This window comes from Oryzias latipes, chromosome 14 (assembly GCF_002234675.1).
Source record: "Oryzias latipes chromosome 14, ASM223467v1".
Classification (NCBI taxonomy): Eukaryota; Metazoa; Chordata; class Actinopteri; order Beloniformes; family Adrianichthyidae; genus Oryzias; species Oryzias latipes.
Window position 1 is genome coordinate 16,669,506 of NC_019872.2, and position 27,382 is coordinate 16,696,887.

Here is a 27,382-nt window from a genome sequence, read left to right on the forward strand (position 1 = left end):
TTAATATACCATTTTTTATTCTTACAACACTTAATTGTAAGCACAATGTGTTGCTGCTGTATAATAAGTGCTTCATAAATAAAGTTTGAATTTGACTTCACATATTTTAGAAAATATGAATTATTTTAAAAATCTTGTAAATGAGCCCCTTTTTGTTACAGTATGTACGTTTCAAACTCAAGAATTAATTCAAGAACTTGTTGGATAAGGAGTAGTTTGTTTACTTTAGCGCGTTACAAACAATGAACCTGTCTCAGCGTCGCTGGCATCTGGTCACGCATTAAATTTGCTGCACAGTCTGTTGGCATAAAGTTATGTTGAAATAAAACTAAAAGCATCTATACCATCATAATACACATGCTGTTTCACAACATTTGGAACATAGTACATAGTTAAAATATGTTCGAGACCAAATCCAATGCATGTCAGAGCATTATCACTCCAAGATCAAAATAAAGCACAAAATGCAGTTTAACATCAAATATTAAATAAATAAGCTTTAGATGGATGAAGTTACAGCTTTGATGAGTTATGTGTGTCCAGTGTTTTGATTCTTTGTAGCTCAGTTACCATGGAATCAGAAGAATTGTGAGCTGCTGGTGCCAAACTGTAGTCTTAACTTTCTATTTCTGCCAAAATCTTGCAGTTTGACCTCTGTTAGAGGGATCGGAGCTTCTGTTGGATCCAGGCTCCCATGGAGGAGTCTCCAGCGTCGTGCAGGTGTTTACTGCAGGCTTTTCCCACCAAAAAGACCACTTCTGCGATGTTGAGCAAAATGCAGACCCCGGACACGGCCAGCATGAACACTGTGAAGACAGTCTTCTCTGTGGGCCTCGACACAAAACAGTCCACCGTGTTTGGGCAGGGGTAGGAGTCACACTTCACTAGCCGGATCATCTTATAACCAGGGTAAATCATGTAGAAGAGATACATGAAGGTGACCTCAAAGATGACACGGAATAACAGGCTGATGACGTAAGTCCACCACAGAGCGCCTGTGATTTTCATCTTCTGGCTCTTTATCTGTTCCAGGTCTTTTGGGTTGGTCCGTCCTGACAATTTGTAGATCCTCTTGTCCACATGGCGGCGGTGAGCCACGTGCATGGCCACCAGCAGTGCTGGGGTGGAGACCAGGATGAGCTGCAGCGCCCAGAGGCGGATGTGAGAGATGGGAAAGAAGTGGTCGTAGCAGACGCTGTTGCAGCCGGGCTGCTGGGTGTTGCAGGTGAAGCCAGACTTTTCGTCCCCCCACACGCTCTCAGCCGCCACCACCAGGACCAGGATGCGGAAAATGAATAGGACGGAGAGCCAGATGCGGCCGATGCCGGTGGAATGCCGATTCACACCGCTGATGACGGCATAAAATGATGCCCAGTTCATCTTTGGTTCCGGGTCTGAAGAGAAAAAAGAATCAGGGAAAAAATGTGAAGTTGAACCTAACATTAATTTTATTTTCTTAAATGAGGTTTTACCAATTCAAGATATCATTTTTTTTTAAAGAGTGAAAAGTTCAAATAAACTGTGTTAACTGTGTTCCAGTTAAACATTAGTTTAACTGGAAAAAAAATTCAATTGTTGCTTACTTTAAAAAAAACATTAAATATGTTGGATTTCTGTTAGAACAGATTTTCAGAAAAGGCATTTTCTTGAATTTTATCAGTCAGATATTAAAAAAAATATTTTTGTTGAGATAAAAACGTTTTTCTCAGAAACTTAACTCCAGAAACTCAAAGAATATTTGGCATTGAAAACTTTGTAATCTGCAACTTTCAAACGTTTTTTTACAAAAAATAAAAAAATATTAAGACAGCTATCAGAATTTTTTTTTTTTACATTTTTCAAAATGTTTGGATAATATTGCTTTTCATAAAGTTCAGGTTTGTCCAAATATTTTTATCACAATTATTACATAAGAAAAAAATCAAAAATGTTCTTCTTTCTGCCCCAAATCACAACATTAAAAAGTCAAGAAATCATGAAAATAAAGTCTCAGATTGGCTCTTCGGTGGCTGATTCATAATCCCAGGATTATGTTTGTATCTGCTGTTTTATCCTAATAGCCGGAGTTGTTACCGGGTTCAGCTGGAGGCTTAAGAGGCATAGGAAGCGGCGTGGAGGACAAAGCTGACCCGCTGGTTTGGCATGGATGTGACCCCAGAGGAGGAAAAAGCCTCTGTGACGCCCCCCAGGGCTTTGCTGGCCTCTTAAAAGCACAAAACGTGTCATGTGACATGCCTTCATCAGTCGACATGGAGAGGCACACGGAGTGGGCATCTGTGCCCAGCACACTCTGTAACCCCCCCCAATTTGTTGGCTGGAAGGAAATTTATGCCCAAAAATGTTCTGATGACGAATGCATGAAGACTGGTCTGCTAGATCTGAGGATGAAGCACCAAAACCAAAGACTTTCTATAGCATAGAATGACATCAAATAGATATGTTAATTTAGTTGTTGTTATGAGGTCATGTCAGAATCATTTTTAATCAAGATTTTTTCATCTTTTTTGTCAAATCTTTTTTCAAATGTCAATTGACATGACATTAATCTCTAAATATGCACAAAGGAGATCTGCTGGACTCCAACAACAATCTGAAAACCACATCTTTAGATCTGAAGAAAGAGCTTACCTTCAGCTACAGTTCAGAACCAGGTACATCCAGAACCATTGACGGGAGCAGAATTTTTTTTTCTCAACGAGACTGTCAGAGCACCATGACTTTGCATTGCTAATGATTTCTCTCACACTAGCCACTGCCCTGCACTGAGAGGGTCAGATGCTTCTGTGCAGAGAATTTGCATACAATAGCTCCATTTAGCACAGATGAACAAACAGCTTCAGAGCTCACATGAGACGTTTTTATTTCTGCCCTGCTCAAGAATCTGTGTGGGGACTGCGGCCGGTCCTCCGCTCCTCTTTGTGCTGTGCTGCGTGGAGGAAGTGGAGGATGCTCTTGACGCAACATGGAGTAAAATAAAAGGTCCTAAACAAAGACGGAACCTTTAAATCTAACGATAAGAAGAAACAAGCTCCATATTTCAGCTAATTATTTCCTTATCTCAAGTTCTTGCTGAATATTGAACTCCTGTTTCAGTGGGGGTGACTGAGGTCGTGACTCAGTGCTTCCAGATTAAACTGGTCACATTTACATAATTTAACAAAATAAAACAATACTACATCTTTGAAAAGAAACTGTGTTTTCAGTCTAAGATTATGTTTAAATAAACCGTAATCTGTATTTGGTATTAAAATAACACGAGTCAGATTATTACATTTGTCTGTGGAGGTAGTTCAAGGCTTCAATGGCTTCAAACAATTTATCTCTGTGTGCATTGAATCATGGAAAAGTCTAAATTGATCATAAAAAAGGGTTGCTGATGTTAGCTTTTTTCTGGAGCTGCTCACAGAAACAATGTGTTAACATTTACTGTGGTCTGTGGTTTGATAAACTGACTATGTCCTGTTTGGTTAAAATGACGGTTGTTATGTTTTTCAGCATAGGGTTTGCCAGTTAAGGCCATCATGGGGGTGGTAGCACCATCGTGTGGGGCTGTTCTGCTGCAGTGCATACTAGGGTAATGATTGTAATGATGGATGCTGAAGAGGATTTTAAATAGGTGAAATCCCAACATTTGCCATTAATGGATGTTATGAACTAATAATGATGATAATTAAACCTTTATTAACAAAACAATCCACCTCTTTGGTGATTTGTGGTTTCATAGTGCTGAATTCAGGAGCTACACTGCCCAAAATGATCTGCTGAAGAGTTATTATAGCATCACAACAAGCGCTGTTAAATCCAAAAGACACTTCTATTGCAGCTGACACACTTGCATTTCTCCTTTCCTCTGAGCAAAGGCTGCAGAGCAAAGCTCAACCTTTCCCTTAAAATCAGTGAAATGGAACACATTTCTGAGGAGACTGAGTCTAAAATCTGAAGTTGTGGAGCGGCTGAAAAAACCTGTGAGGTCAAAATTCATCTCCAGCCTTAAAAATGTGACTTTAAACAAAGATGATTAGAAACTGAATTCAACATGGTTTCTGTTGAGCTTTATTCAACAAACCAGTTCTTGGATTGATAAAAATTAAGCATTTCCCATCATCAGTCGACGGAATTCACTAAATAGGCGACGGTTGGCAAAATGTTCTCATTTGCATTAAACAGGAATCACAAGAGTTTATTTTTCGATTTATTTTTGATATTATGATTCGAATTTAAAAAAACTATCTTTTCTCGCTATTTTTTGATGTAGAAACAAGGATTGAGCTTAACTCTGTTCAGGATCCTTTGCATACCCAGATTAAAGAAAGTCCTACGGTCCTTAAACTTTACATTAATATCATTGGAAGTTTTGATTCTGAACAGGATTTGCACAGTCTGTAGCATTAACCTCTGTGTCTCTTCATACTAATGGGGTTGGTCTAATGGGGGTAAAAATATAGATGAAAATTGTGTTTGCAGGACAACTGCTGCAATTTGCTCCAATTTACTAGACAGAAGGACACCTGGAGTTCAAATACTGTCACTGCAACCCAGCAAAATGCCTTGAGAAGCAAGTACAGTAATGAATGTGTACCACAATGATTGTAAGGATAAGATAAAATACAAATTTTGTATTTTAGAAACAATAGATAAACCATGGAAAGCATCAGTTTTTGGAAACATACAAGATGTCACTAATGGAACTGATCAATAAAAACAAAAATGTCACTGCTGCATAGGTGGTATGCAGAATGTAATATGAATGTTTTGAACAAAACTGTAACTAGAAATATGCACATCATCAGGTGTTGTAAAAAAGGGGGTGGGATCATACAAGATTTCTCTTCAATCCACTCCTTTTCAAGCGCACTGTCTTGTTTTATCTGTCTTTTAAACTCTTGAAGTTATTTTCGTTTGTGTTTGAAATAAAAAAAATGTTTGAAATAAAGTTTGTAAAGAGATTAAGGGAAAAGAACAAAAAAATAATTGCAAGTTTTATTCTAAAATTAATGTTATGAAAAACAAGATAATGGTTGTTAGTGCAAAGCAAAGCATTATGAAAACAAGTCTCTGTTTTTCTTCCCAGAAACAAAACACATATTTTCATACATTCTTACAGCTTTTTGTCTGCAAATAGATTGTAAGATCAGTGTTGCAGCATTACAAAAGCAGAATAGGTGCAGTCTTAGCAAAGGTCACTATATGGGCAGATACTTGTAGGAGCTGCCTAACCAGCTCAAAGGCATTGTGGAGGAGTGTCTGGAAGGTTGTGAGTTCAAATCCACAGCCAAGTCATACCAAAGACTGTAAAATTGGAACCCTGCTTGACAACTAAATGGGACTTCAACTTTTAAATATGAAGCATTTACATTGTTCCCATGATATGTTTATATTTCTACTGCAGTTTTGGATCAAGAGCTTCTTCAGTGCTCAGTGGATACTATACTGTTGTTAAAACTATCTATCTATCTATCTATCTATCTATCTATCTATCTATCTATCTATCTATCTATCTATCTATCTATCTATCTATCTATCTATCTATCTATCTATCTATCTATCTATCTATCTATCTATCTATCTATCTATCTATCTATCTATCTATCTATCTATCTATCTATCTATCTATCTATCTATCTATCTATCTATCTATCTATCTATCTATCTATCTATCTATCTATCTATCTATCTATCTATCTATCTATCTATCTATCTATATCTATACTTCCTTCCATCTATTTTTCGACGGTCCTTGAAGGCAGCGCCAGCAGCCCCTTTAAGAATCTCCTGGGTGTGGAAATGGGTAGCTGCGTTTTTATTTCTTCAGGCTTCGTTCCGTTTCGTTCATTTTCTGCTCCTCTTGAATCTTACTCGCTCAAAAATAACAGTAAGGTGTCTTTTATGACCAAATATAGATAAATGTATATTTAGTCATCAGAAAATCTACTAAACTTCATACTGCTGTCAACAAAGGTTACGAGCTTACGAAAAGCTTTGGTAAAAGTGTGCAGGCTTTCGGAATGGAACGCGTCCAGAAGGGATCCAACTGCCCGTCTTATCACACGACACAGCACTACGGAGGCTAAAGTGTCTAAAGAGGACCAGGGCAGTGTGAAACCAGTTCAAAGAACGCTTGAAATTAGCAACCAGAGGAAGTGCAGCCCATACCGCCCGGTTCTTTCGGTGTTAGCGGCGGCGGCTGCAGGAGCTCCTCCGGGAGGTTTGCACTTCTCGGCGGGGAAAAACACTTCTTTTGGAGTCGCGTCGTAGCAGCAGAAATGAGCGGGGTCCCATAAGCGAGCGTGGGCAGCGGGTCTCCGAGACAAAATCCATTGTCTCGGCCAGAAGATGGGGCATCCTCCCCTGGAGTTCTGTGACTGCTACAAGGACAGTCCGGACTTCAGAGAGACTCTCAAGTGCTATGAATTAGAGCTGGAGAGGACCAGCAAATTCCTGAAAGAGTTGATAAAAGATGGCAACAGTGTAATTAATGCAATCAAAGGTGAGCATGCGCAGATCTAACCATACTTGCATTTCTTTAGGGATGATGAGGATGAGCTTCAGTGGGCCTCTTCTTGGAGGCCTGCACTGAGTGGGGTCATTGACCTTCCCTGCAAAGGTCACTGATGTGATGCATGCAGATGTGAAGCAGATGTGCATCTCTCCAGTTTTGCTGTGTGTGACTGCTACAACAGCACTCCAGCAGCTGCAGATCTGTCTGTCTGTGTCACCCTCACTGATCATTTTCTCAAGAGCTTTTTTCTGTCAGAAAATGTCATTGTGGGTTTGTGGGTGGTGAGGTCTCCCAGTCAGAAGTCGCACATGCACCCACACACCACCCATCACGTTTATGTGAAACTTTTCTGTTCCTCCCTAATGTCGATGAGGATTTCAGCAGCCTGTTCTCCCTGGTTCTGCAGTTGTTTTGTCAAGCAACCTCACACTTCTCCTAAATACATTTTAATTGTGACCAATTTCTGTTCCCAACTTTTAATAGTTTACAGATGCTTTCTTTTCTGTTTTTTTTGAGTCATTCATATATAAAAGCATGTTTTTTATCACCAGGTAATAAGAAGTTGGCTCAAAGATTGACTTAAAAATAAACCATTTGAGGTTTTGTTGTCGTTACAGCTTTAGGTGTTCTAGTCTGCTCTGTCAGCCTTGTTTTCTGCATTTCTCCAAACACTTAAGATTTAGGATTTGATCTTTGATAGCAGCAATATTTTTTATTTTGGTCTTTGATTTGAGTCAATACATCAATAAAAGCGCCAAAGCATCGTTTGAGCAGATGTTTTTGAGGCCAACCAGTTTAAGAGCGAGCCAGTCAATCATGTGCACACTGGTCGCAGAGAGTGTTATTGGCTTCTGGCTTCATGGTTTGAAATCTCATCCCTGACTGCGGTTCCTTGCAGCTCCACTTTAAAAATCCCAAATCAAACAAAATGCATTAAATGCACAAGAAGTTGAAAGCCATTTCGCATAAAAAAAACATGGGATTTACGACATTACTCTCCCCAGGCAAGTTCCCCCAATGATTGCTGCACTATATTGATCTGACGGGCTGTTTTATTTTGATAATCAAAGCCAGACATGGTGGGGGATCTGACCAGCAACCACCTAGTGTTCGCTGCTAGATCCTGCCAACTTTGGCTGGATTTAGTAGCAACAAATAAGTTAAAATAAATGTGCTTTACACATGTTTGACTTTAAGGGGCCATAAAGAAATGTGCATGTTCTTAATGAAGCTTGTGGTTGAACATTTATTTGATTTTTAACAGGAATAAATCTTTATTTTTTATATATATATATTTTAGGCTATTCCTTGGCGGTGCAAAAGTTTTCCCAGACACTCAGCGCATTCCAGTTTGACTTCATTGGTGACTCCCTGACAGATGATGAGGTCAACATCGGTAAGATCACGCAAACACGCACCTTAATACGCAGCTATTGAAAGACTCGTAGAGGTTGTTTGACAAAAATGACTTCCCTGTGATTATTTTCAGACAAGAAAGGCTGTGGTTCCTCTTTTCCAAACACAACCAGCGGTTTTACAAAATGATAATGCTTCTGCTTCCATGTGCGGTCATCATATATCAATTTAGCTTAGCTTTGTTTTTTTGTTTCCTTTTGCTCCCCAGCTGAGTCATTCCAGGAGTTTGCTGGCCTCCTCCAGGAAGTGGAGCACGACAGGATGATGCTGGTGGGTTATCAGCCCCCCCTCCCCAAGCATCCTTCTGGAGCCACATCCTGCTCCAAAGATATCTTCATTACAAGGAAACAATTGGCACCTACTGCAAACAAAAAAGCTGACGCTCTGTTTGTTATGAGGGAAGTTCAGGGAGCAAGCAGAAACAGAGATGCTGATTGTGTAAACGTGTGGCATCAGGCTTGACCGTCAAAAGCAATACTGGCAATTTTCTTTTTAGTATCAGTTCCCCTGTTTGTTTTGTCTTCTTCCTACTTTACTAATGGTTTCATATTGTTTCCTTCAGACTCTTCTTTGCATTTACTGTAAAGGAATATTATCCAGAGATGTTGGTTCAATAGTCACAACATACCTTTAAAAGAAATAAAACCAGTTTGACTGGGTTTTCTGGAGTCTGATCTAACTACAGAGCTATGTGCTGTTAATTAAGAAGACATGTTGTAGAGCAGCGCCCTCATAAAGCAGGTTTTAAAGTCTTTTTTGGCACGTGCGATCCGGTGCGTGGAGTTCTTTTAAACGTGCATCACAGAAGCATTTTTTAGGAATGTTACATTGACAGCTGCTCGGCTTTCATGTCCAGGTTCAGAACGCATCGGATCTGCTCATCAAACCCCTGGAGAAGTTCAGGAAGGAGCAGATATCTGCAACTAAAGTGAGTGTTCATCATGCTTATTGTAAAGACATCTGGAAGTGAACATTATTTTGAAAAGGTCAACCCGTCTTGGGTGAGTTTTACACATCAAGATGATTTCAATCGTCTTGTCAAAAAAAGAAGCATTTTTACACCCATTTTGGCCCCATTTCTGTGACAAATATTTGTGGGTCAGGTGCAATAGTTTGTAGCGGTACTCCACACCAACAGTTTCGCCCACAATTTAGAAGTGAAATTTCTGCCGGTCTGCAGAAACTATGTCCTAGAAAACCACACAAGTTTTTTGATTTTGGCTAAAATCAACATAATCATAATTGAAAGACCACTGAGAATTAACGATTTGGTTACAGATCATAAGATGATAGAAGTGGGACTGAAAAACTTTAAACTGCAATTTAAAACTCCAATGCAAAAAAAATAAAATAAATCTGCATGTTATGTTATATAATTTTGATTCAGTCTCTATTTCGGTTAATTTGAAGTTTGGTCTTGTCAGGTTTTCTTTGGGTTTTTAGTTTGGTGTTACAAATGACAGCATCTGTGATATGTCTCACAACAGAGTATTTTTACCGAATGATATGCAGCACATCTTTACTATGAAGATGCTCACTGGCTGAGAGGCTGACTCATCAAAGGTTAGATGGGGGGCATTAGATCATCAGATGGTTCCTGAGTGCAGCTGTCATTGCGGCTCACCGCTCCTCCTTGGGATGGGTCAAGTGCTGGAAAAGGATTTCACACTCAGGTGTGGGAATCTATCTTTAGAATGCAAGAACTTCCAAAAAAATATCTACTTTCAAACTAGTTTGGAAAGTGTGAGATACACAAGACATTATATGAAGAGGTAAGGACCACCTTAAAACTAAATCGAGACTGACTGGAGACAATAGGGAGGATTTGAAAGTGTGGATTTGACTGGCTGTTCTCACTGTAGTCACATCATACTGATGTTACTACTTGACATTTTTATTCAGTAGAAACTTTAATGTTAGTTGCATTCAGCTAGCAGTTGAGCTTTATTAGCACCATTTGATTTATTAACTTATTCTCTCTAGATTCCCTTCAAAATCTTATTACTGAATGGATTAAATTCAAAAATCAACTTTTCTTAAATCAGGAGGTTTTCCAAGAAACAATTTATTTGGTTTGACACAGAATATCTTAGTACTTTATCACTGTATGCAACTGGTTGCTTACACATATATAATTAGCATCACATTTTGTCTGAGTGTTTATTTACATCTGACAGGAAGAAAACAGTCTAAGCATCAGATCTGTTGACTACCAGCATTTTTCAGCACAAACCAACTTTTAAAGTCTTCATATAATCATAGAGGCGTTACGATTGAGCTAATAATTCATGCCATCATCTGTGGTTGCTGATACGATTCATAGTCGTTATTGGTTCATTTTGAACAATGACATTCTATTCTCTGACCTAAAATGAAATATGTGTACAAACAAGTGTTATGTCCCTTTTTATGTCAAGGGGGACCTAGAGGAGCATAACATAAAAGTTGTTAATGCCCAACTTTAAATTAATAACAAAACACCAAAAGATTGCCTCCATAAAAAAATGACACATTTATTTACAAATGAATAAATGCCAAACAACAATGACTTAAGGTGAAGCAAAAAGGTTTCAGGGTGAACCAAGGCCAAAATAACAAACACAAACCCCACCTAAATGAAGTCTGAAGTCTTACCTGTAAATGAAAGAAAAGGGAAATCAATGACTAAACACTAACCTCCCTAGACTAACATAAACAGCAGAAAACATTTGTGAAAGAAAATGACAGTTCACCCCTACAGCTTCACTTAAACAGAACTACTCCAAACAAAAGACTACACAGAGTGGGCCTGAACACAAAATCTACAAAGTGCAACACAAACTACAGAACAGGTGGAGAAGAGCGCCAAGCTGCAGTGGAGACGGGTTGCAGCAAAACTCCCTTCTCGCAGGCTGGAGGTCCATAAAGTGCTTTTAAAGGCTGCTGCCATCAGCTTGGGTGCTATGGGAGCCACACCCTTTCCAGCACCACACCTGAAAGTAATCAGACAGACACACAAAGATCCACAAAAACACAGAAGTCCCACACTGATACAGGAATGTAAAAATAAATAAAAAAACAACTAAATACGGCCACAGCCGTAACACAAGTAAACAAACATTAATGTCAAACCCATTCCTAAAGTTCAGCCCACTGTTGTTTTTCCACATCAAAATGACCAAAACGGAACATTATTATTAGAACATACCGCACTGTAAGGTCACATGACTTTGCTAAATTATGTTTCCACACATTGAACTGGAATGATTAGCTTGGTCATTTTTTTTACCCACAAATATGCTTTTTCATTTCAGTGTCGCACATTTCTTTTCTGATAAGTCATCAACGGAGCTAAATCTGGTTGCATTATGTCATTATAGACCATTCAGGGAAGCGTTATGCTAGTTGTTGAAGCGAAAAAGGGAAAACGTTCTGTTTGCACATCCTGGCAGTTATCCTTGACGTGTTTTCAGGACAGATGTAATTTTTATTCTATGTCCTGTGCGCTCCATTACTATTTTGAATCAGTTTTTGTGTTGCTTTATGGGACGTTTTTCAAGTCTTACAATTTTGAGAGAATATGCAGAATTCTGTCTTAAAGTTATTAACATTTGATCAACCTGCTAGATTTAACTTAATCCAACCCTAATCTCATTTTTTTAATAATCCTGCAGGAAAAGAAGAAGAAGTTCGAGAAGGAGAGTGAGAAATATTACTCCCAATTAGAGAAACATTTGAGTATTTCTGCCAGGAAGAAGGACAGTCAGCTTCAGGAGGTTGGTTGAAGTTCTTTTTCTTCTGTTTTTTATTCTGGAGATAAAACTGAGAGTGATTATGTTTTACTGTCCGTGATTCCCCACATAAGGCGGATGAGCTTGTGGAAAAAGAGCGGCAGAATTTTTATGAATCTTCAGTGGAGTATGTGTACCAGATCCACCAAGTACAGGACAGGAAGAAGTTTGACGTTGTCGAGCCGGTGAGTTCTGCCCCAGATTTCACTTTGTTCCTCTTCGATTCCGATGTTGCTGCACACTGATCATCTTTTGATCTGTAATAAAAGCATTCCCTGTGGTTTTTTAACCCTTGTATTGTCCACAAATATTACTCGCACGTTTCACCCTTGGGGTCAATTTGATCCTAGGGATATTGACCTTCAGAAAATGATTTACAAAAAATTATTAACCAGGTTTTTAGTGTCAGGCACATTGTTTATTTGTTGAATACATAAATAACCCTTGATGAATGAAACAGATCAGTGGGTTGACTTGTTCTCTAGCGCCACCATCAGGCCAAACTTTTAAATTGTATGAATGTACCTTCAAAAGTTTTCATACAAATCTTCTCAAATTTACTGACAACATTAATGACCACAAGAGTTGGAACCCTATTGGTTTAATGATTACATGACCTTTGCTGTAGCGCCACCAAAAGGTTAAACTTTCAGTTTTAGAGTTAGTGGATCTTGAATATCTTTCATCCAAATCTTTTCTAATTTGGGGTGCACATTCATTTTGGCAGGATTTCACTCCAAACCACGAGAAATATCAAAGTTCTCGTAGGAATAGTTGTTTACCCCACCCCCCTCTGCAGCTCCTGCAGGTGTGGGTATCTGAGGTCGCACACACAGACAGACAAGTTTTACACAGCTAAAACAGCCTGGGGTCACATTGACCCCAGAGTAACACCAATGTATGCAATATGTGTTTAGCCTTTTGAAAAAAATATCATCATGATAATTTTATGCTTAATCAATTGTACCCATCAAATTTGGAAAAGTCGTGAAATACGAAGTAAAAATAAAAAATTATCTATATATATTTTTTTTAATTACAAACATTGAATTGGGGTCAAATTGATCCCAAGGATAATAGGAGGGTTAATTATGATTATGCCGTTTTTATCCAAAATAAAAAAAAAGTAGTTTTTTTTTTTTTATGAACAAATGTTATTTGTTCATTAGAAATTCACACTTAAAAGCTTTTTGCAACTGTATTTTTTTGTGTGTTTCACAATGATTTGATTATAGAAAGAAATACTCGAAACCCATTTTGAAGGCTTAATTTTTCTTATATAGGTCCTCCATCATCATGAGAAGGAACATGTTAAAAATGCCAAAAACATAATCTAATTGGAGTGGGTCTTGTGTTTTTGTGTCGTTCAGGTTCTGGCGTTTCTTCACAGCATATTGACGCTCAATAACTTGACAGTGGAGATGACTCAGGACTTCATGCCTTACAAGCAAGAGCTGCAGCTCAGCTTGCAGAACGTAAGTACTTTTTGGCAGCGAGGTTCACGCTCCTCTAACATGTGTTTCCTTTGAATGTGGCTGGGTTTTATTTGCAGACGAGGAACCACTATGAGAGCACGTGTGAGGAGTTAGAGGATCTGATGAAAAGGGTGAAGCACCCGTCCTACATCTCTAAAATGCAAAACTTTTTTCCGATGGAGGGTTTTCTGTTTTGCCAGGAGAAGCGTAAGTGAAGCGGATGTTTGTTCAGCTGCTGATTGCTCCTTTTGTCTCCCAGAATGCTAAAGCTCATCCTGTTTCTGTCTCTTCTCCTTTTGTTCACTAAGGCGCTCTGGGAGCATCATGGGTTAAATATTATTGCAAGTATATCAAGGAGAAAAAGCATCTGATCATGGTGCCCTGTGAACAGAGGCCTTCAGTGAAACAGGTGCTCAGTGGCTGTAAACCCATAAACCCATGTGACTTTGAGGATGTGTTATCCCAGATTTATTCTCCTCAGACTGTTTGGTCTCATGGCTGCTTCTCCCCCCTCCTCCTTCTCTCCCTTCGTAGAGCCCGACGATTCTTACTCTGAAGTCCTGCATCCGCCGGAAGACTGAGTCCATTGACAAGCGCTTCTGCTTCGACGTGGAAACCGTCGAGAGGTTGGTGCAAACAAAACCTGAGACACCGGGGGGAGGCTGCCTTGTGGGATAAACAGGTCCGGGCGACGAGGTGAACAGGTGGTTTGCAAGGACAGAGTGTGAAGCTAAATGGACTGTAGCCCAAACAATCCCTGAGCAATGGGCTGGCGCTGGAGACAGATGGCAGGAGCCGGGGTTGGAAGAAGGAACACAACAAGCTCATATTTATATAAGCAGGAGCAAAATGAATTTTAATTAGAATGCAGACTTTTCTTTCATCTTTTTTCCTGAAAAAGGAGGCTAAAATGGTTTTTCTGATTTCCTTTAAGCCCAATGACAAACTGTTTCATCAAAAAGTAGAAAAAAATGTGATTAAAGAGGAGAAATGCAGCTCTGGGATACTAAATAATTCAGTGAACTGAAGGTGGCACTGCTGTCTAAGGTAGGAAGTGATGCTGTGAGGCCAAAGACAAGCAGCAACCTGCATGGATGAAGTCGAAATGATCTGAGGAGCAACTGTTTATTGACTTCTTCTATGTTAAAGCTTAAAATAATAAAAAGCTTATGTCATATCAGGACTTTCTTTCCTCCCAATGCTCCAAACTTTTATTTATTGAAAGTGTTGTGAGGTTTTTTAATTAAGATCGGTGCAGTTTGCAGCAGGAGCTTTCATCTCATGGAGAACTTGCTGAAGCTAAATGATGCATCAGCCTGTGAGCTGCTAAAGTTGGCTCTTTGTGATGTTTCTGCAGTAAAACAAATCGCAGTGACCCTTTTTCTTATCATCTCTTCTTCACTTGTCTTATTTATTTTGCTTTTATAGCTGCCACGTGGGGTTGCAATCCGATGGTTGCTTCCTCTTGAGGTGTTCTCCATGTTTGATCCAAAATGTCAGTGTTTTATTCAACTTTGTTCAAAGGGCTCTGCCTTTTTATGGGTTTTTTTGTTTGTTTTAGCAAAGTGCATCAATTCAACTTAATAAGTAAATTGCAGCCTTTTTTTTGCCGCATTTAATGGCGTTTTATAACTGTTTCCATAGAAACGCACCCGTCACGTTCCAGGCTCTTGCGGACGGGGACAGGAAGTTGTGGATGGAAGCCATGGATGGGAAAGAACCTGTGAGTTTGTTGTGTTTTTATTTGGTGAAAAATGCGTCACCAATTGTTTCATCTGCAACCGCAAAGCCCCATTTGAAGATCTGTAATAATCCAGTTCTAAATGTGCAGTTTTCCATTTCTTTATTTATGGCATGGTGGAGGCATTAATGATCTCATTGTGGCGTTTGTGTAAAAGGCTTTTATATGTCATGTGTGATTCTTTTTAGGAACTTTAGCAGTTGGGGTGCTGTTAATTATTGGCTTAGTTTGGTTAACATCAAACTTTTAACAATCAAAGGAATCAACTTAATAGAAAATGTTAAATTAAAAAGGGGCTTTTATTTGTTTTTGTTTGTTGTTTTTCATTTTGTTTGCTATCTCCTTAGAAAAATCTGTTTTTCCCTATGTGAACAAAGGTTAAAGTCACGGAAGGAACATTTTCCTTTGCCCTTCCTCTGCCGCTTCCCACCGACTTCTTCATACTGTCAGTAGTTTCACAGGAAGCTTATTCCTGTGGTTTTGCCCCAAAGCGCAGTGCAAACCGACTGCTCTGATTTCAAATCTCCACTTTTTTTTGTGCTGTTCTATGGCCCTTCCATCTCAGGCCTTGTTGCTGTCCTGGTTGAAACCTAATATAGTCTACACACACAAACCAAAGCACTACTGATGCTCTGAGATGTCTTCACGTAGTCTGTTTCTTCCTAGAAAATAAAGAAGGAAAGAAGGAAAAACATCTAATTCTTTAATCCAATTATCCAAAATTATAACCGACAGAAACTGTCTCCTGTGATTTTGCTCACATGAAAACAGTCTCAAGAGTTTTTTTGAGAACTAACCCAAGTTATTTATTGCACTTCTGGAACAGATTTTTGCACATTTTCCTTCCAACACGTGCGAGAAGCTGACGGGCTCTCCCAAAACAACACATTTGTTCAAACTTTAACCATAAGAATGTGTGCCGATCAGACAGATGCGGATTCTAGCAAATTCCCGCATTAAAAGCGTGCTCTGAAACCTTGATTTTGGCTGTCGCTCATTGCTCCTAACTTTGTTTCTGTGGTATTCCAGATTGTTAGATGCGGAGCAAAGGACAGCATAAAAGCTGCGCCCTGAACGACAGGCATCAGCGCAGACTCATTAGTGGGAAAAGGGGAGAGTAAAGAGCTATTTCAACCAGAGAATCAAATATTTAAACAGATCTCAGATTTGAATCTTTATGAACTGAGGAACTGTGCCAGCACTCATGCAGTCCAACATTTTTTCTGCTCTTCCTGCTTTCTGTATTATCACAGTTCACTGTAAGCAGAATAATAAGCTCGTATATTCATGAACTGTCCTTGATCTCAAGGATTAGATTTGTTGCCTTGAACTATCATCAGGTTTTTTTCTTTCTTCTCTTTTCAGTTAGACAGAAAAAAAAAGAAGCCTGTGATTAACGACACCTCTGAATTTTCCCCACATGCTCCACAAAAGCTTTCCCTTTTACATTTTTCCGTCTCCCTTTCAGATTTATCATTCCCCAATTCAGAAGCAAGCTGAAAGTAAGTTGGCCATCACTTTTGAAGGTGCGATGAGTTTTCTTTGGGCTTCATTTACATGTGTTTGTTTTCTACAGTGGAGCTCAATGAAACTGGATTTAAATTTGTGCAGAAATGCATCAACTGCATTGAAACTGAAGGTAACTGCTTCTGATACAAAACTATTTGTTTTCAGTTCATTTTCTCGGGAGCCTAGTGGGGCGCAGTTGAGTCACTTCTTTAAGGCTTCCCCCAATAAACGTCAACATTACAACATTTGTAAACAAATATTGCGTTTTTTTTAAAATCTTTTTGCAATCTTGAATGCAATTATTGTTGCTTAAGTGTAATTACCCTCCCATTCCTTTTGCACAACCTTAAAAGTCTTCTCATCTAAATTCTTAAGGTCGTTTGAACTGTTTCTAGGCAAGCGGTTAATTGAAAGAAGGAGCGTTTTCAGTCTCATGTCAGGTCGCAAGAGAGGCATGTGGTACATTTTCACTGTACGCTATTTGTCCAGACTACACTCCCGCTTTCATTATATTTATTCCTTCTTTTTTTTTTTTACAACCTCCCCCTCTTCTTTGTCTAGGAGTCACACAGGAAGGAGTGTACAGAACAGTTGGCAGCAACATCCAAGTGCAGAGGCTTTTAAATGCCTTCTTTGGTGAGGAAATAACTCGCTTTGCACATGATTCATTTGTACAGTTACACTCCTTAAACTTAGCCGTCCGGCAAAACTCAGCTTATTTGTGAAATACAGGGATATATTGTACGAGATATGGGATCAATAAACAGGAACTCACTAACCCAATATATTTTGAACAGTAGAAACCTATTTTTTCTGCAAATCTGCTTAAATACTTTCCCTTTGAGGTCAGAATCTGTCAATCTTAGACAAAACTACAGTTCTTTTTAATACATTCACATTGTTTTAAAATATTTTATACTAACAAATGTAATTTTAACATTTGCTGAAAGTGATTCTTGTCAGTCGAATCTAAGGTTGGATATAAATATTATTTGCTTGGATTTAATGAGCCTATTTTCCTTTTTTTTTACACCCATTTTTTGTATTTTAAAGGTTGAAGTTCTAAGAGTCGTACGATTTTATATTTTGTTTTTTGGGCCATTTGATGACATTTTACACCTAAAAGTAGGGCTTTTCCTGTTCATTTCAAAATGGCTGCTTCCATCAATGACACTTTTGGCAGGAAAAGTTTGGGTTATTTTCTAAACTTTATTGTAACAATAAACCATTTATTGTTTTTCACTTTTTCAAATTGACGACTTGCTATGTGGAAAATTTTTTCATTGTTGTTTACGTACAGTTATAGCATGTTAAAAAGTGTAAGTCAAATGTGTGACAGTGAGAAAATAAGGTGCTTTTGTCCTGAACACTCTGCTTTAACTAAAATTGCTTTGAGCAAAAACATAGAAAATCACCCAACATACCATAATTGATACTGTCTTAAATCTTATAAGAATTATATTACATAAACATTTTAAAGATTTTATCAAAAGGTTTAAAAACATCTTAATAAAATTATTTTTTTATTCTTTCAACTCTTTGAAGTCGAGGGGTGTACAGGGTTAAATCGAGGTAAGAAGAATCAAGTGAAGATACTGGTCTATCATGGTAACACAATTGAGTTAAAAAAAAAAAAGCTGCTGAATTCCTCTCAGATTTGCAGAAATCAACAGTTCCAGCCTGTATTGCTGGGCTCCAAGCCAAGTGTGGCCTGTAGTTTCTGGGGTCATATCCTTATGGACCTTTTCTTTTCCAGTTTGATTTAAAAAAACAACAACTCTTTCACTCATGTTTATAAATCAATTTAGTTCCAGACCAACTGCTGGTCTGGAATGACTGTTCTAATTATAAAATATCTATACTATTGTAAATATTAAGGACATTTTTGGAAGTGTTTTTGCTAAACTTATTTACCGGTAGAGGTGTACAGTATTTTCTACTCTTTATTCCAGCTTATATTTTACTCTTTACAAACTGCTTTTGCACTTTTTGGTAGTATATTTTGATTAGACATTTTTATGGTTTAAAAGTAGAGCGCTTTTATTCATTTCAGTCTGTATTTGTGCAACCTTAACAATTAAGGAAAAGTAAATCTCAACTCTACACATACTTTTTAATTAAAATCCAACTCCCATTATCTTTTGATCTATTGTAAAAGTGTTCCCAGTGGTCTTTTAATTATGATTATGTTGTTTTTAGACAAGGAGGCAGTTCATTAGAAATTTGCCTCTGAGTTGTGGGTGGGACTGTTGGCATGGAGTAAGCCCGCCCCCTTCTCATCATTCCTTTGTTTACCCTCTCTCCTGCTAGCTTACAGCCCCTCACACCCCCAACCTAACATTAGTGTGCAACAAAAAAGGCGAGTAATATTGGAGCTATCCAGCCGAACAGTCTTGATCCAGATTCCAGCTCAGACGAGAAAAACAAAAACATTAATGGATCTATTGGTCTAAATGTGAATGCATCAGAATGGAGCAGAGCAGGGAGCTTATGGCTTGCCATTGTAACTTCTTCGTCACTGCTACAAGCTTTTGCCCTTGCGTTTGCTCCGGATTTACAGAGATTTGAATAAAGTACCTTAATATATCTGTAACAAAAAAGATAAATAGCAGTTTGACTTAAAACTTTTACAATTATTTTCTATACTTGTTTTGAAACCTGATTTCTGCAGTCAGTGCTTTGTTTCCTCCAGATTCTACATCCTCAACAGATGTGAACCTTCACAGCAGCGACTGGGAAGTTAAAACCATTACAAGCGCTTTAAAGTTTTATTTGAGGTTTGTGAATTCATCTGTGGACTTCCAGGTCCACTGACGAATCGTTGCATTCATTGTAACTTGATCAACGTGTTGCTGAATTCCACGTGTGTGTGTTTTGTTTTATACCTAGGAGTCTGTCTGAACCCTTAATGACCTACGATCTGCACAGAGACCTCATTTGTGCAGCAAGTAAGTGTTTTGAAAAACGAAACCATGCTAACATCACAGAGTTTGGATTAAAGATGAACTCCTGAAAAAGGCAGATACTTAAAAAAAAATAAAAACTGGTACAGGTTGAAGAAATACAAGAGGCTGTGAGTTTATCAGTTTGAACACTAAAGGGAATCTGAGCTTTATGTGTTTTGGTCCGGCACTCTAAATTTTTGTAAACCTACAGTTAAAAGCATCAGTGTCCTCCCATCAGGATGCAGTATATGTGGGGGACTCCTGTAAAGCATCCTAGCTTTTTTTAAGTTAGTTTTTTATTAGCGTTCTGCTTCTGCTGTGGGCGGCCACGCTCCTTTTTCAGCAGCTTGATTATTCCTTTTTAATAGGACTCACTTTTAAATGAACCTAATGTTAAAGCTCTTCCCTCAGGCTGACCCCTTTGACCTGGTGGAGCATGATCAGCCGCTCCCCAGCAAAAATACCACTTCTCTCTATCGGCCATTGTTTGTAATTCTTTGGTGAAGCAACAGCAGTAGGAGAGGGGATAGTCTTCTGGCGGAAAAATAGTTTATCTAAAAGGATCTTTACTGTACTGATGGTAGCATGGAGATGTTTTTTATTGAAAGTGTCCTAAAAACAAATAGAAAATAATTATTTTTCTTGCCTTTTTGTGTTTTTTTCTGTTTTTTTTAAACCTTAAGAGGTTATCACTTCAAAATATATATATTTTTTGTCGTCTCAGAATCAGATAATCCAGACGTTCGGCTCAGTGAAATTCATTCACTCACCTACAAACTTCCAGGGAAGAACCGGCAAATGCTGGAGCTCCTGATTAATCACTTGGGGAAGTGAGTTCAAGCTTCTTTAGTTGTTTTATTCTTTCAGATTGTTTCCGCCCTCCTGAAATGAGCTCAGATACTGTGTCACTGTCTGTGCCGAGTAACAATTTATTCAACCCAGCTTGGCGTTTTTTTGGCAGGGTGTGCAGCCACAGTGATGAAAACCTGATGACTCCCTCCAACATGGCAGTCGTCTTTGGGCCCACGCTCATGAGAGCAAAGGAGGAGACGGTGGCGGCCATGCTTGACATCAAGTTCCAGAATATTGTGGTTGAGATTCTGATTGAGGATTATGAAAAGGTACAACTAAGACAAACAAACTCAGCTAAGAAAACCATTTTCTGTTTTCAGGTCTGTAGAAGTCTGCATGTTTATAAAACTTTTTTGTTCCCTTCAGAAGTTGCTGTTTGCCAGAACTGCTTTGTTTAATTTAACCCAAATGTTTCTTAAAACATGATGTTGGAGTTTTTCGCCTATTTTCCTCCAAAATGTTTGAGTTTTACTTGCCCTTACATGTATTTTCAATGTTCCCCTGGAGTGAGGTTGGGGTTTTATGAAAGGCACTCCTATAATTTCATTCTGATTTTAATAATTTGGCTCCATGACTTGTTCTAGCTGCTGTAATTTATATGGACAACACATTTACATCAAATTCTTCCAACTTTGACTTGTTTGGTTGATGTTTCATTTTTTTCTTATGATTTTTTATTTTTATTTTTTAAGCCCAGCTTTTGCACACCATGATACTTCCACCACCATACTTAACAATAGAGATGGTGTTTCATCAGCGTTTTTACACAGCCTATTGTTCTTCGTTTGCATGTTTCATACCAAGGCTAGTTCTTCTTTAGGAAGAAAATCCATCTGCTCACTGGGTGGTTTTGTATAAACAAATGAACGTGGCACCATCAAGCATCTGGAAATCACACCAAAGTTGGACAGAAAAATATTTTAATTTAAGAAGACTAATCTGATCCTTATAGACCAATTCAGGTCAATTTTATTTATGTTGACCAATATTACAACACAGTTGTCTCAACCACTTTTGTTAGGAAAAATAATTCTCATAATTATTGACTGTATCAGAGAACTGGAGTGAGTGAGTGTGGCGTCACCCATAGAAAATTACACCTTCGGGACCAACAGAATGGATTTAGTTCAGTTGCCATTTTTTCTCGTTGCGGACGCCGCCATGTTAAAGCCAGACGTCAGTAAACAGTGATTGCTCCGAAGTGGTCTGAGTCAACTTTTTCATGGCAACCACTGTAGCCAATCAGATATGAGCTTGTTTGAAGTCCACACCCATTCAATGAAAGTGGGCTCGGGAGAATCTGTCAATCAAACATTGTGACGTAAGACCACATACATTTATTGTGATATCTGATTGGTCAGTTTATAAATGTAATAAGTTACACTACAACAAAAAAGAAAAAAAAATAGGATTAACAAGAAGTTGTTTTAAAAAGCTAGCAGAGCAAAAATGGTTATTCTTTCAAACCAAATGACTCCATAGAATGCGAGGAGGAAGGGGTCACTCTGTCCAGTTCTTTTATACAGTAAATGGTCATTATATAGATCTTAAAAAAAGCAGATCAGTAGAAGTATCTTAATTCAAAACTGGATCTATAAAAAGGCAAAAGCAGCAGTACCACACTTATGACATATAACACTTTAATCTTTTTTGGTTAAAAAACCTTATGTGTACTGCACATTTGACCTGTTCTAGTAGTCAGGGCTGGCCAACCCTGGTCCTCAAGAGCCTCAATCCTGCATGTTTTCCATTTCTCCCTGACCAGCTTGCTGCTGATTAGCTGACTCAATTCATTCCACATCCTGATTGACTGAACACACCTGATTTAGGTAGTCACCATCAAGCAGTCCAGGGAGAACTGGAAAACAGGCAAGGTTGAGGCCTTTTGAGGACCAGGGTTGGCCAGCCCTGTAGTAGATCTTCACCCCACCTCCCCATGGAAAACACACTTTCAGTTCTAAAAATATTACCAAGTAGCTGTAATGGAGTCAATCTTTCTGGGTAACTTGATGGTCTTGTCACAGTCAGAGTGGTTACCGTAATGCACAGAAGTAAAAAAAACAAAACAAGAAATCTCTTTTATTATACCATAGTAAAAACAAAATTAAAACAAAACCATAATAAAAACAAGTCCCACTACGATCATCTTTTGACCTATGGATCTCAGTGGTCTTTTACTAACGATTATTAAGGTTTTAGCCAATATAAAAAAAACTTGTCGTTTTCTAGGACATATTTTCTGCAGAGTGGCAGTAATTCATTAGAATTTCACCTCTGAGTGTTGCCGGGACCATTGGCGCAGAGTAACCCCGCCTCCCCTTCCCCTCCCTGTTGCTGAGAGCTTGGAGTAGGGAGCTTTTTTCCATGTCACAAATACATTCTTATTCAGAGAACATTTTTTTCGTCTGCTCCTGATTCACAGTTATTTGACTAAAGAAATATGCAGAAAAGCAATTTTAAGCTTAATTTTCTTTATATACGTCCTCCTACATCAGAAAGATGCCACAACAACATCTTAACAACACAAATAAACACAATTTTCATCGGAACAGATCTTTAAACGACCTCATGTTTCTCAGAAAGGAGCATCAGAAAATGTCTTCCCATAAAAAGTTTTCCTTCTTTTTAGGAACTTTAATTTTTTTTTTAGGTGAAACACAATCATAATCTCTTTAATCTGTTGTTTTTTTTAAAAGAATAAAGATTACCCTAAAATAGTTTTTATTTTACTTTACAGCCAGACAAAACAAAAGCCATTTGAGTTGAAATTGAAATTACAACCGGATTTCTTGTAGAAATGACTAAACAAAACTGAAAACAAAGAGGTGTCAGATGCTACACCGATTTCTTGCGGGTTGCAATAATGTCTCATGTGGTTGCAGATCTTCAGTGGCTTGCCGGGGGACAGCGCAGCACCACCCATTCCTCCCCCGCGGATCAACCCCAGAAAGCGGCAGCCCATCACCATCTCCAAGCGGGCCGCTCGTGTTTATCAAGCTCTTAGTCACGATCGCTTTGAGCACACAGAGAGTAATTATCAGCCTCCGCCGACCTGTTCCTCCTTACCGCCCTCGTCCCAATCCCATCCTTAGCGAGCTGTAGATGTTTGAGAATGATTGTTCTTTTTCATAAAAGCCAGTGCCGCTGCATACTCAAGGGTCATTTCTTGACATTTTCTAAATGCAGCTTTATTGAAGCCTGTGCACGGACCTGTTTGTGTGTATTCATCTCATTAATCACCACAAAATACTAAACTCGTAATTTGTTTGTCAAATTTCATCTTTTAAATGTTTCCTGTGTTTTTTAAATGTTATTATCAGAGCAAATGATTTTTTTAAAATGCTTATTTCAAGTCCAAATAAATGTGTTCACTCCACACTTTCATCTCACGGTAGTTATTTTTTCTAGCTTCAGCATCCTCATGAAGGTGGCTGATGGACTCTGAGCTTGCTTTACCCTTTTGTTGCAACAAAAATAGCTGTTCTTAGCTTCATAATGCTGAGATTGACGTGTGTTTATGAGCAAAATAACTCCTGAATAGTAAAGCATGTTTTTCTGCATAACCCTATTGACCCAAACTGGGATATTTGAATTTGTTTTTTCTGTGTGGTTAAAGAACTTAACAGAGGATTGAGGTCTGAACTTTTAATGTTGTTACTTTGTGGCAGATGGGCAAAATTACACCTCCACCGTGGATGGGGATGCCTCCACCAACCCTGCTCCCCAGAAGCGGACCAAAGTTGGAAGCCACGCTTCGCCCGTTCCAACAGAGCTTCCTCTGAGGCAAGCGGCTATGCCCAGACCAGCAAACCGTCAGGACAAACCAGCTGACTCTGATCTCATAAAGATCTGCAATGCAAGGCTGAAGCCAGATACGTCTTTGGCAGCAAACGGCGAGTCTGCAGCCTTCGTGAACAGGGTTCCATCATTTCAGAGCAAGAAGCCGCTAGCAAAAGGTACGCTGGACTCTGGAATCTAAAGACCTAAAGCTGGGTCACATGTTATCGGAAATTTGGTTTCCTAAACTCTCCAGAAGTTTTACTTTCTGCTCTTCCTGAGTTGGTTTGGTGTAAAGAGATGTAATTTTTTAAAATCATCTTAATAAGCGCCGACTCTCACTGCTTCTTCCAGGGGACTCTGACGGTTTGAATAAGACAAAATCCACAGAGAAACCGGTCATCTGCAGACCCCCAGTCCGGCCTCCGGAGCCCCCCAACAGAAGCCCTGTTACACAAAAGCTTGCAGCTGCAGCCAGCAGTGAGGCAACCATCACATCTTAGTAAGTGCTACGACTAACGTCTCCTATTTCACACTGTTAAACACAACTGCAACAGAAGAGGTTTTAAAGCTCAAGTCTTTTTTTTTTGTCAATAAAGCACAAAAATTTATGACTAAAAACAAGCAGGAAATTGCATGCATGTTTTTTTTTTGTAGCATTGAGATTATTTGCAGGACTGTGATTGATTATAACTCAAATGCAAAACATGAGGTTCAGGTTGAGCCACACTTTGCATAAACTCAGATGGATCAGTGTGTCATCCAATTGTTGCATCCTCTGCAAGCGGTTTCAATACTCCAACTTTTACTGATTGCAGCTGTGTGTGTTCTGACAGGGTCGAAAACTACGAATCTCCACCATATCTTTTTAAGTGTTATTTAACTGATGAATTATGGTAGTTTTAGTTTACACCAAATCGTTTGTGAAAAAAAGAACCTGAAATTAAAAAAGAAATGAGGAGAAATTACCTAAGAGATGCTTTCGTAACTCTCTATTTCTGCTGCTTGTTAGTGGTCAAGTGAAGTCATTGCAGGTTCAGCTGTCTTCTCTGGTTGGCTTTCACTCTGCGTTGTGGTTGTGATGACTAAATAAACTGTTTTTATGTAGAAAGAAAGAAAGTGGTAAATAAGAGATGACAGCCTTATGCAGGTTTTTCTCTATCCTTTATCCTGTCGAGCTCATAAACTTGATCTTTTTCTGCAGCGTTGCATCAAAAACCAAGTTTTTCGAAAATGCATCCAGGCAGGTTGGCAGGTATGTACGCCTTTTTTCCCATTTTGTTTTCTTTTGTTTAGCTTTCTGATTAATCGCACATGGAGTAAAAAATTTTTACGGCAAATGTTCGACACTTGAGGCCAAAAATGAGAGGAATGTGCAGCAGTAGTAGTATTTACACTTTCATTATGTCTTTTACTCAACTGGATGAATATAAGCTGTTGAAGTTAATACTTTCACAGATTAGAGGGTTTTTTTCCCCTTTTTTTTTATTAAGGTGATAAATCTGTTTTCAGTCCAGGCTCATTAAGATCTACAGGCTCGGATGGGATGAAAGTGTGCGTGTTGCTTTAATACCCAAGTGTTGCTTCATTTCACACCAAACTGTGGAGACCTAATTGAAGTCCCTAAAGATCCAGACACCCTTTTGAGAGTCAGGGAGGCTCTCATTTAGGGCTTCAAGTCTGGCAGTCTGTGTCTGTCTGTAAAAATTCCACAATCCCTGCCCCCAAAACACACACAGACTCGCTCACACACAAAGCGTTGCTGTACGCCAATAGTAGCTGTTTTCTCGAACTTGGCATCTTCCATTTTGGCTCATGCGAGGTTTCTTCCTCTCAGAATGCATTAAAGTGAGTCTCTTAGAGGAAAGCGAATGGTTGTCTTTCTTTTTGCGTGTGTGTGTGGGGGGGGGTTTGCATGGATTATCAGAGTACCAAAGACCTAAATCAAAGACTGTAAATAAGGAATGTGAGACTTTTCTCAAATACATTTCTCTTATGCTTTTTTTTTCTCTCTTTTGACATGGAAAATGTTCAGTTTAGTGTCCAGACGTTTTTTTTGTGCTTCTGCTAAAGTAAGTTTTCATTTTTGGACACACAAAAGCACAGCCTGCTGTAAATGTTTTTCCACAACCAAAAAAGAAAAAAAAAAAAGGAATTAGTCGAACAGACCTAGATGTAATGGTTGTTGGTTAAACTGTGCTATAATCATTACAGGTGGTTAGACTGTAAACAGAGAAAACAGGCCTATAAACCATAAATGAGTGTATAAGGTTTTTTTTTCTCTCTTTAAACTCAGCCCCCTGGCCTCTCCATCACCATCAGGGGGGAAGAAAAATTAAGAAAAGGAGGTAAACTCTTTTTTTATGTTTTAAACTATTGTATTGTTAAGTTTTTTGTTCATTTGTGGTTTGAACTGACTGTCTGTGTTTCCACAGAGTTACGGCGCTGCCACCCTGGCCCAGGTGTACATTAAACTGAAGGTGGACACGACTTTCTAACTTGTTAGAGACTGAGGAAGCACCCCTCTGTTATATATGAAAAACAGGATTTACTTGATTCGGTTTGAGTTAATCTGTGGTAAGAAAATTGCTGTGGGGTAACGGCAACAAGCAGGACTGGAGAAGGTGTCGAGTTCTGGCTGAGATCCTTACTCCAAAGTCAAACGGGAATATTTTCCTTTTGAACTTTAACTCAAACCCAACTTCAGAACTGATACTTTTATTGGTTTTAAAAATGTGTGATCTATTTTTTTTTTGGGTCCAGATTAACTATTAATTCATAACTTAACAGTTAAAACTGTTAAATCCTGACCCTATAAAAGAGTAACCACAGTGTTGACGTATGTTTAAAAAAAACTGAACCTATGTGTTTTTAAAAATCGAATGAACACACAGATGGAAAAGTTATTGCTTAAATATTTTTAACAACATGCTTGCCAAAAACAATGAAACCAATTTTTAACAATATAGGGTATTAAAAGTTGTTTTGGTTTGAAACTCCAGCCAGTTTAACTTCAATTTACCCATGATGCTTTTAAATGTACTTCTTTACCTAATCCCGGTATGTGACGACACTCCAATGTTTTGTTTTAGTGTCTGTATGTAATTATTCTGCTGTTGAAATGCTTAAACACACACAACTTGTTTGTTTTTTCGAGAAAAATAAACAAAGGAAGGAGTTTATTAAAATGATTTGAAAGTATTTCTTTAAAGAGTGCTTTGATTAAAACTGACTGGACAGTGTGTAGTATCTTATTGAAAGACATGCTCCGATCATCTTTTGATCTATTGTAAAGTGTTCCCACTGATCTTTATCTATTATGATGATTAGCCAAAATAAAATAAAAAACATTCTCAGAAAAATGCCACAAGAATATATTAAAAACTCCCAAAACACCA

The 27,382-nt window shown here is 38.5% G+C and overlaps 2 protein-coding genes across 4 annotated transcripts; one reads left to right on the forward strand and one right to left on the reverse strand.

Moving 5' to 3' along the window:
* On the reverse strand, positions 1-6,287 carry LOC101163022 (gap junction beta-1 protein). Of its 3 annotated transcripts, none has more exons than XM_023962407.1 (2): positions 6,154-6,287; positions 1-1,394 (listed from the first exon to the last, which is right to left on the reverse strand). In XM_023962407.1, exon 2 carries the CDS (start codon positions 1,378-1,380, stop codon positions 658-660), a length of 723 nt encoding a protein of 240 aa, XP_023818175.1. In that variant the 5' UTR covers positions 1,381-1,394; positions 6,154-6,287; the 3' UTR covers positions 1-657. The 3 variants fall into 3 exon arrangements, with proteins under 3 accessions (XP_023818175.1, XP_004076555.2, XP_004076554.1); XM_004076507.4 differs by lacking the exon at positions 6,154-6,287 and adding an exon at positions 2,074-2,291; XM_004076506.4 differs by lacking the exon at positions 6,154-6,287 and adding an exon at positions 2,629-2,804 and having other exon boundaries at positions 198-1,394.
* Positions 6,262-27,382, forward strand: ophn1 (oligophrenin 1). Its single transcript, XM_023962406.1, has 24 exons — positions 6,262-6,487; positions 7,800-7,895; positions 8,124-8,185; positions 8,772-8,843; positions 11,569-11,670; positions 11,760-11,870; positions 13,056-13,160; positions 13,238-13,367; positions 13,469-13,569; positions 13,695-13,786; positions 14,805-14,883; positions 16,370-16,403; positions 16,478-16,540; positions 16,972-17,046; positions 19,103-19,187; positions 19,300-19,358; positions 20,080-20,185; positions 20,317-20,476; positions 23,090-23,237; positions 23,876-24,163; positions 24,339-24,486; positions 25,189-25,239; positions 26,281-26,332; positions 26,420-27,382. The coding sequence occupies exons 1-23, from the start codon at positions 6,334-6,336 to the stop codon at positions 26,321-26,323; spliced, it is 2,364 nt and encodes a 787-aa protein (XP_023818174.1). The 5' UTR covers positions 6,262-6,333; the 3' UTR covers positions 26,324-26,332; positions 26,420-27,382.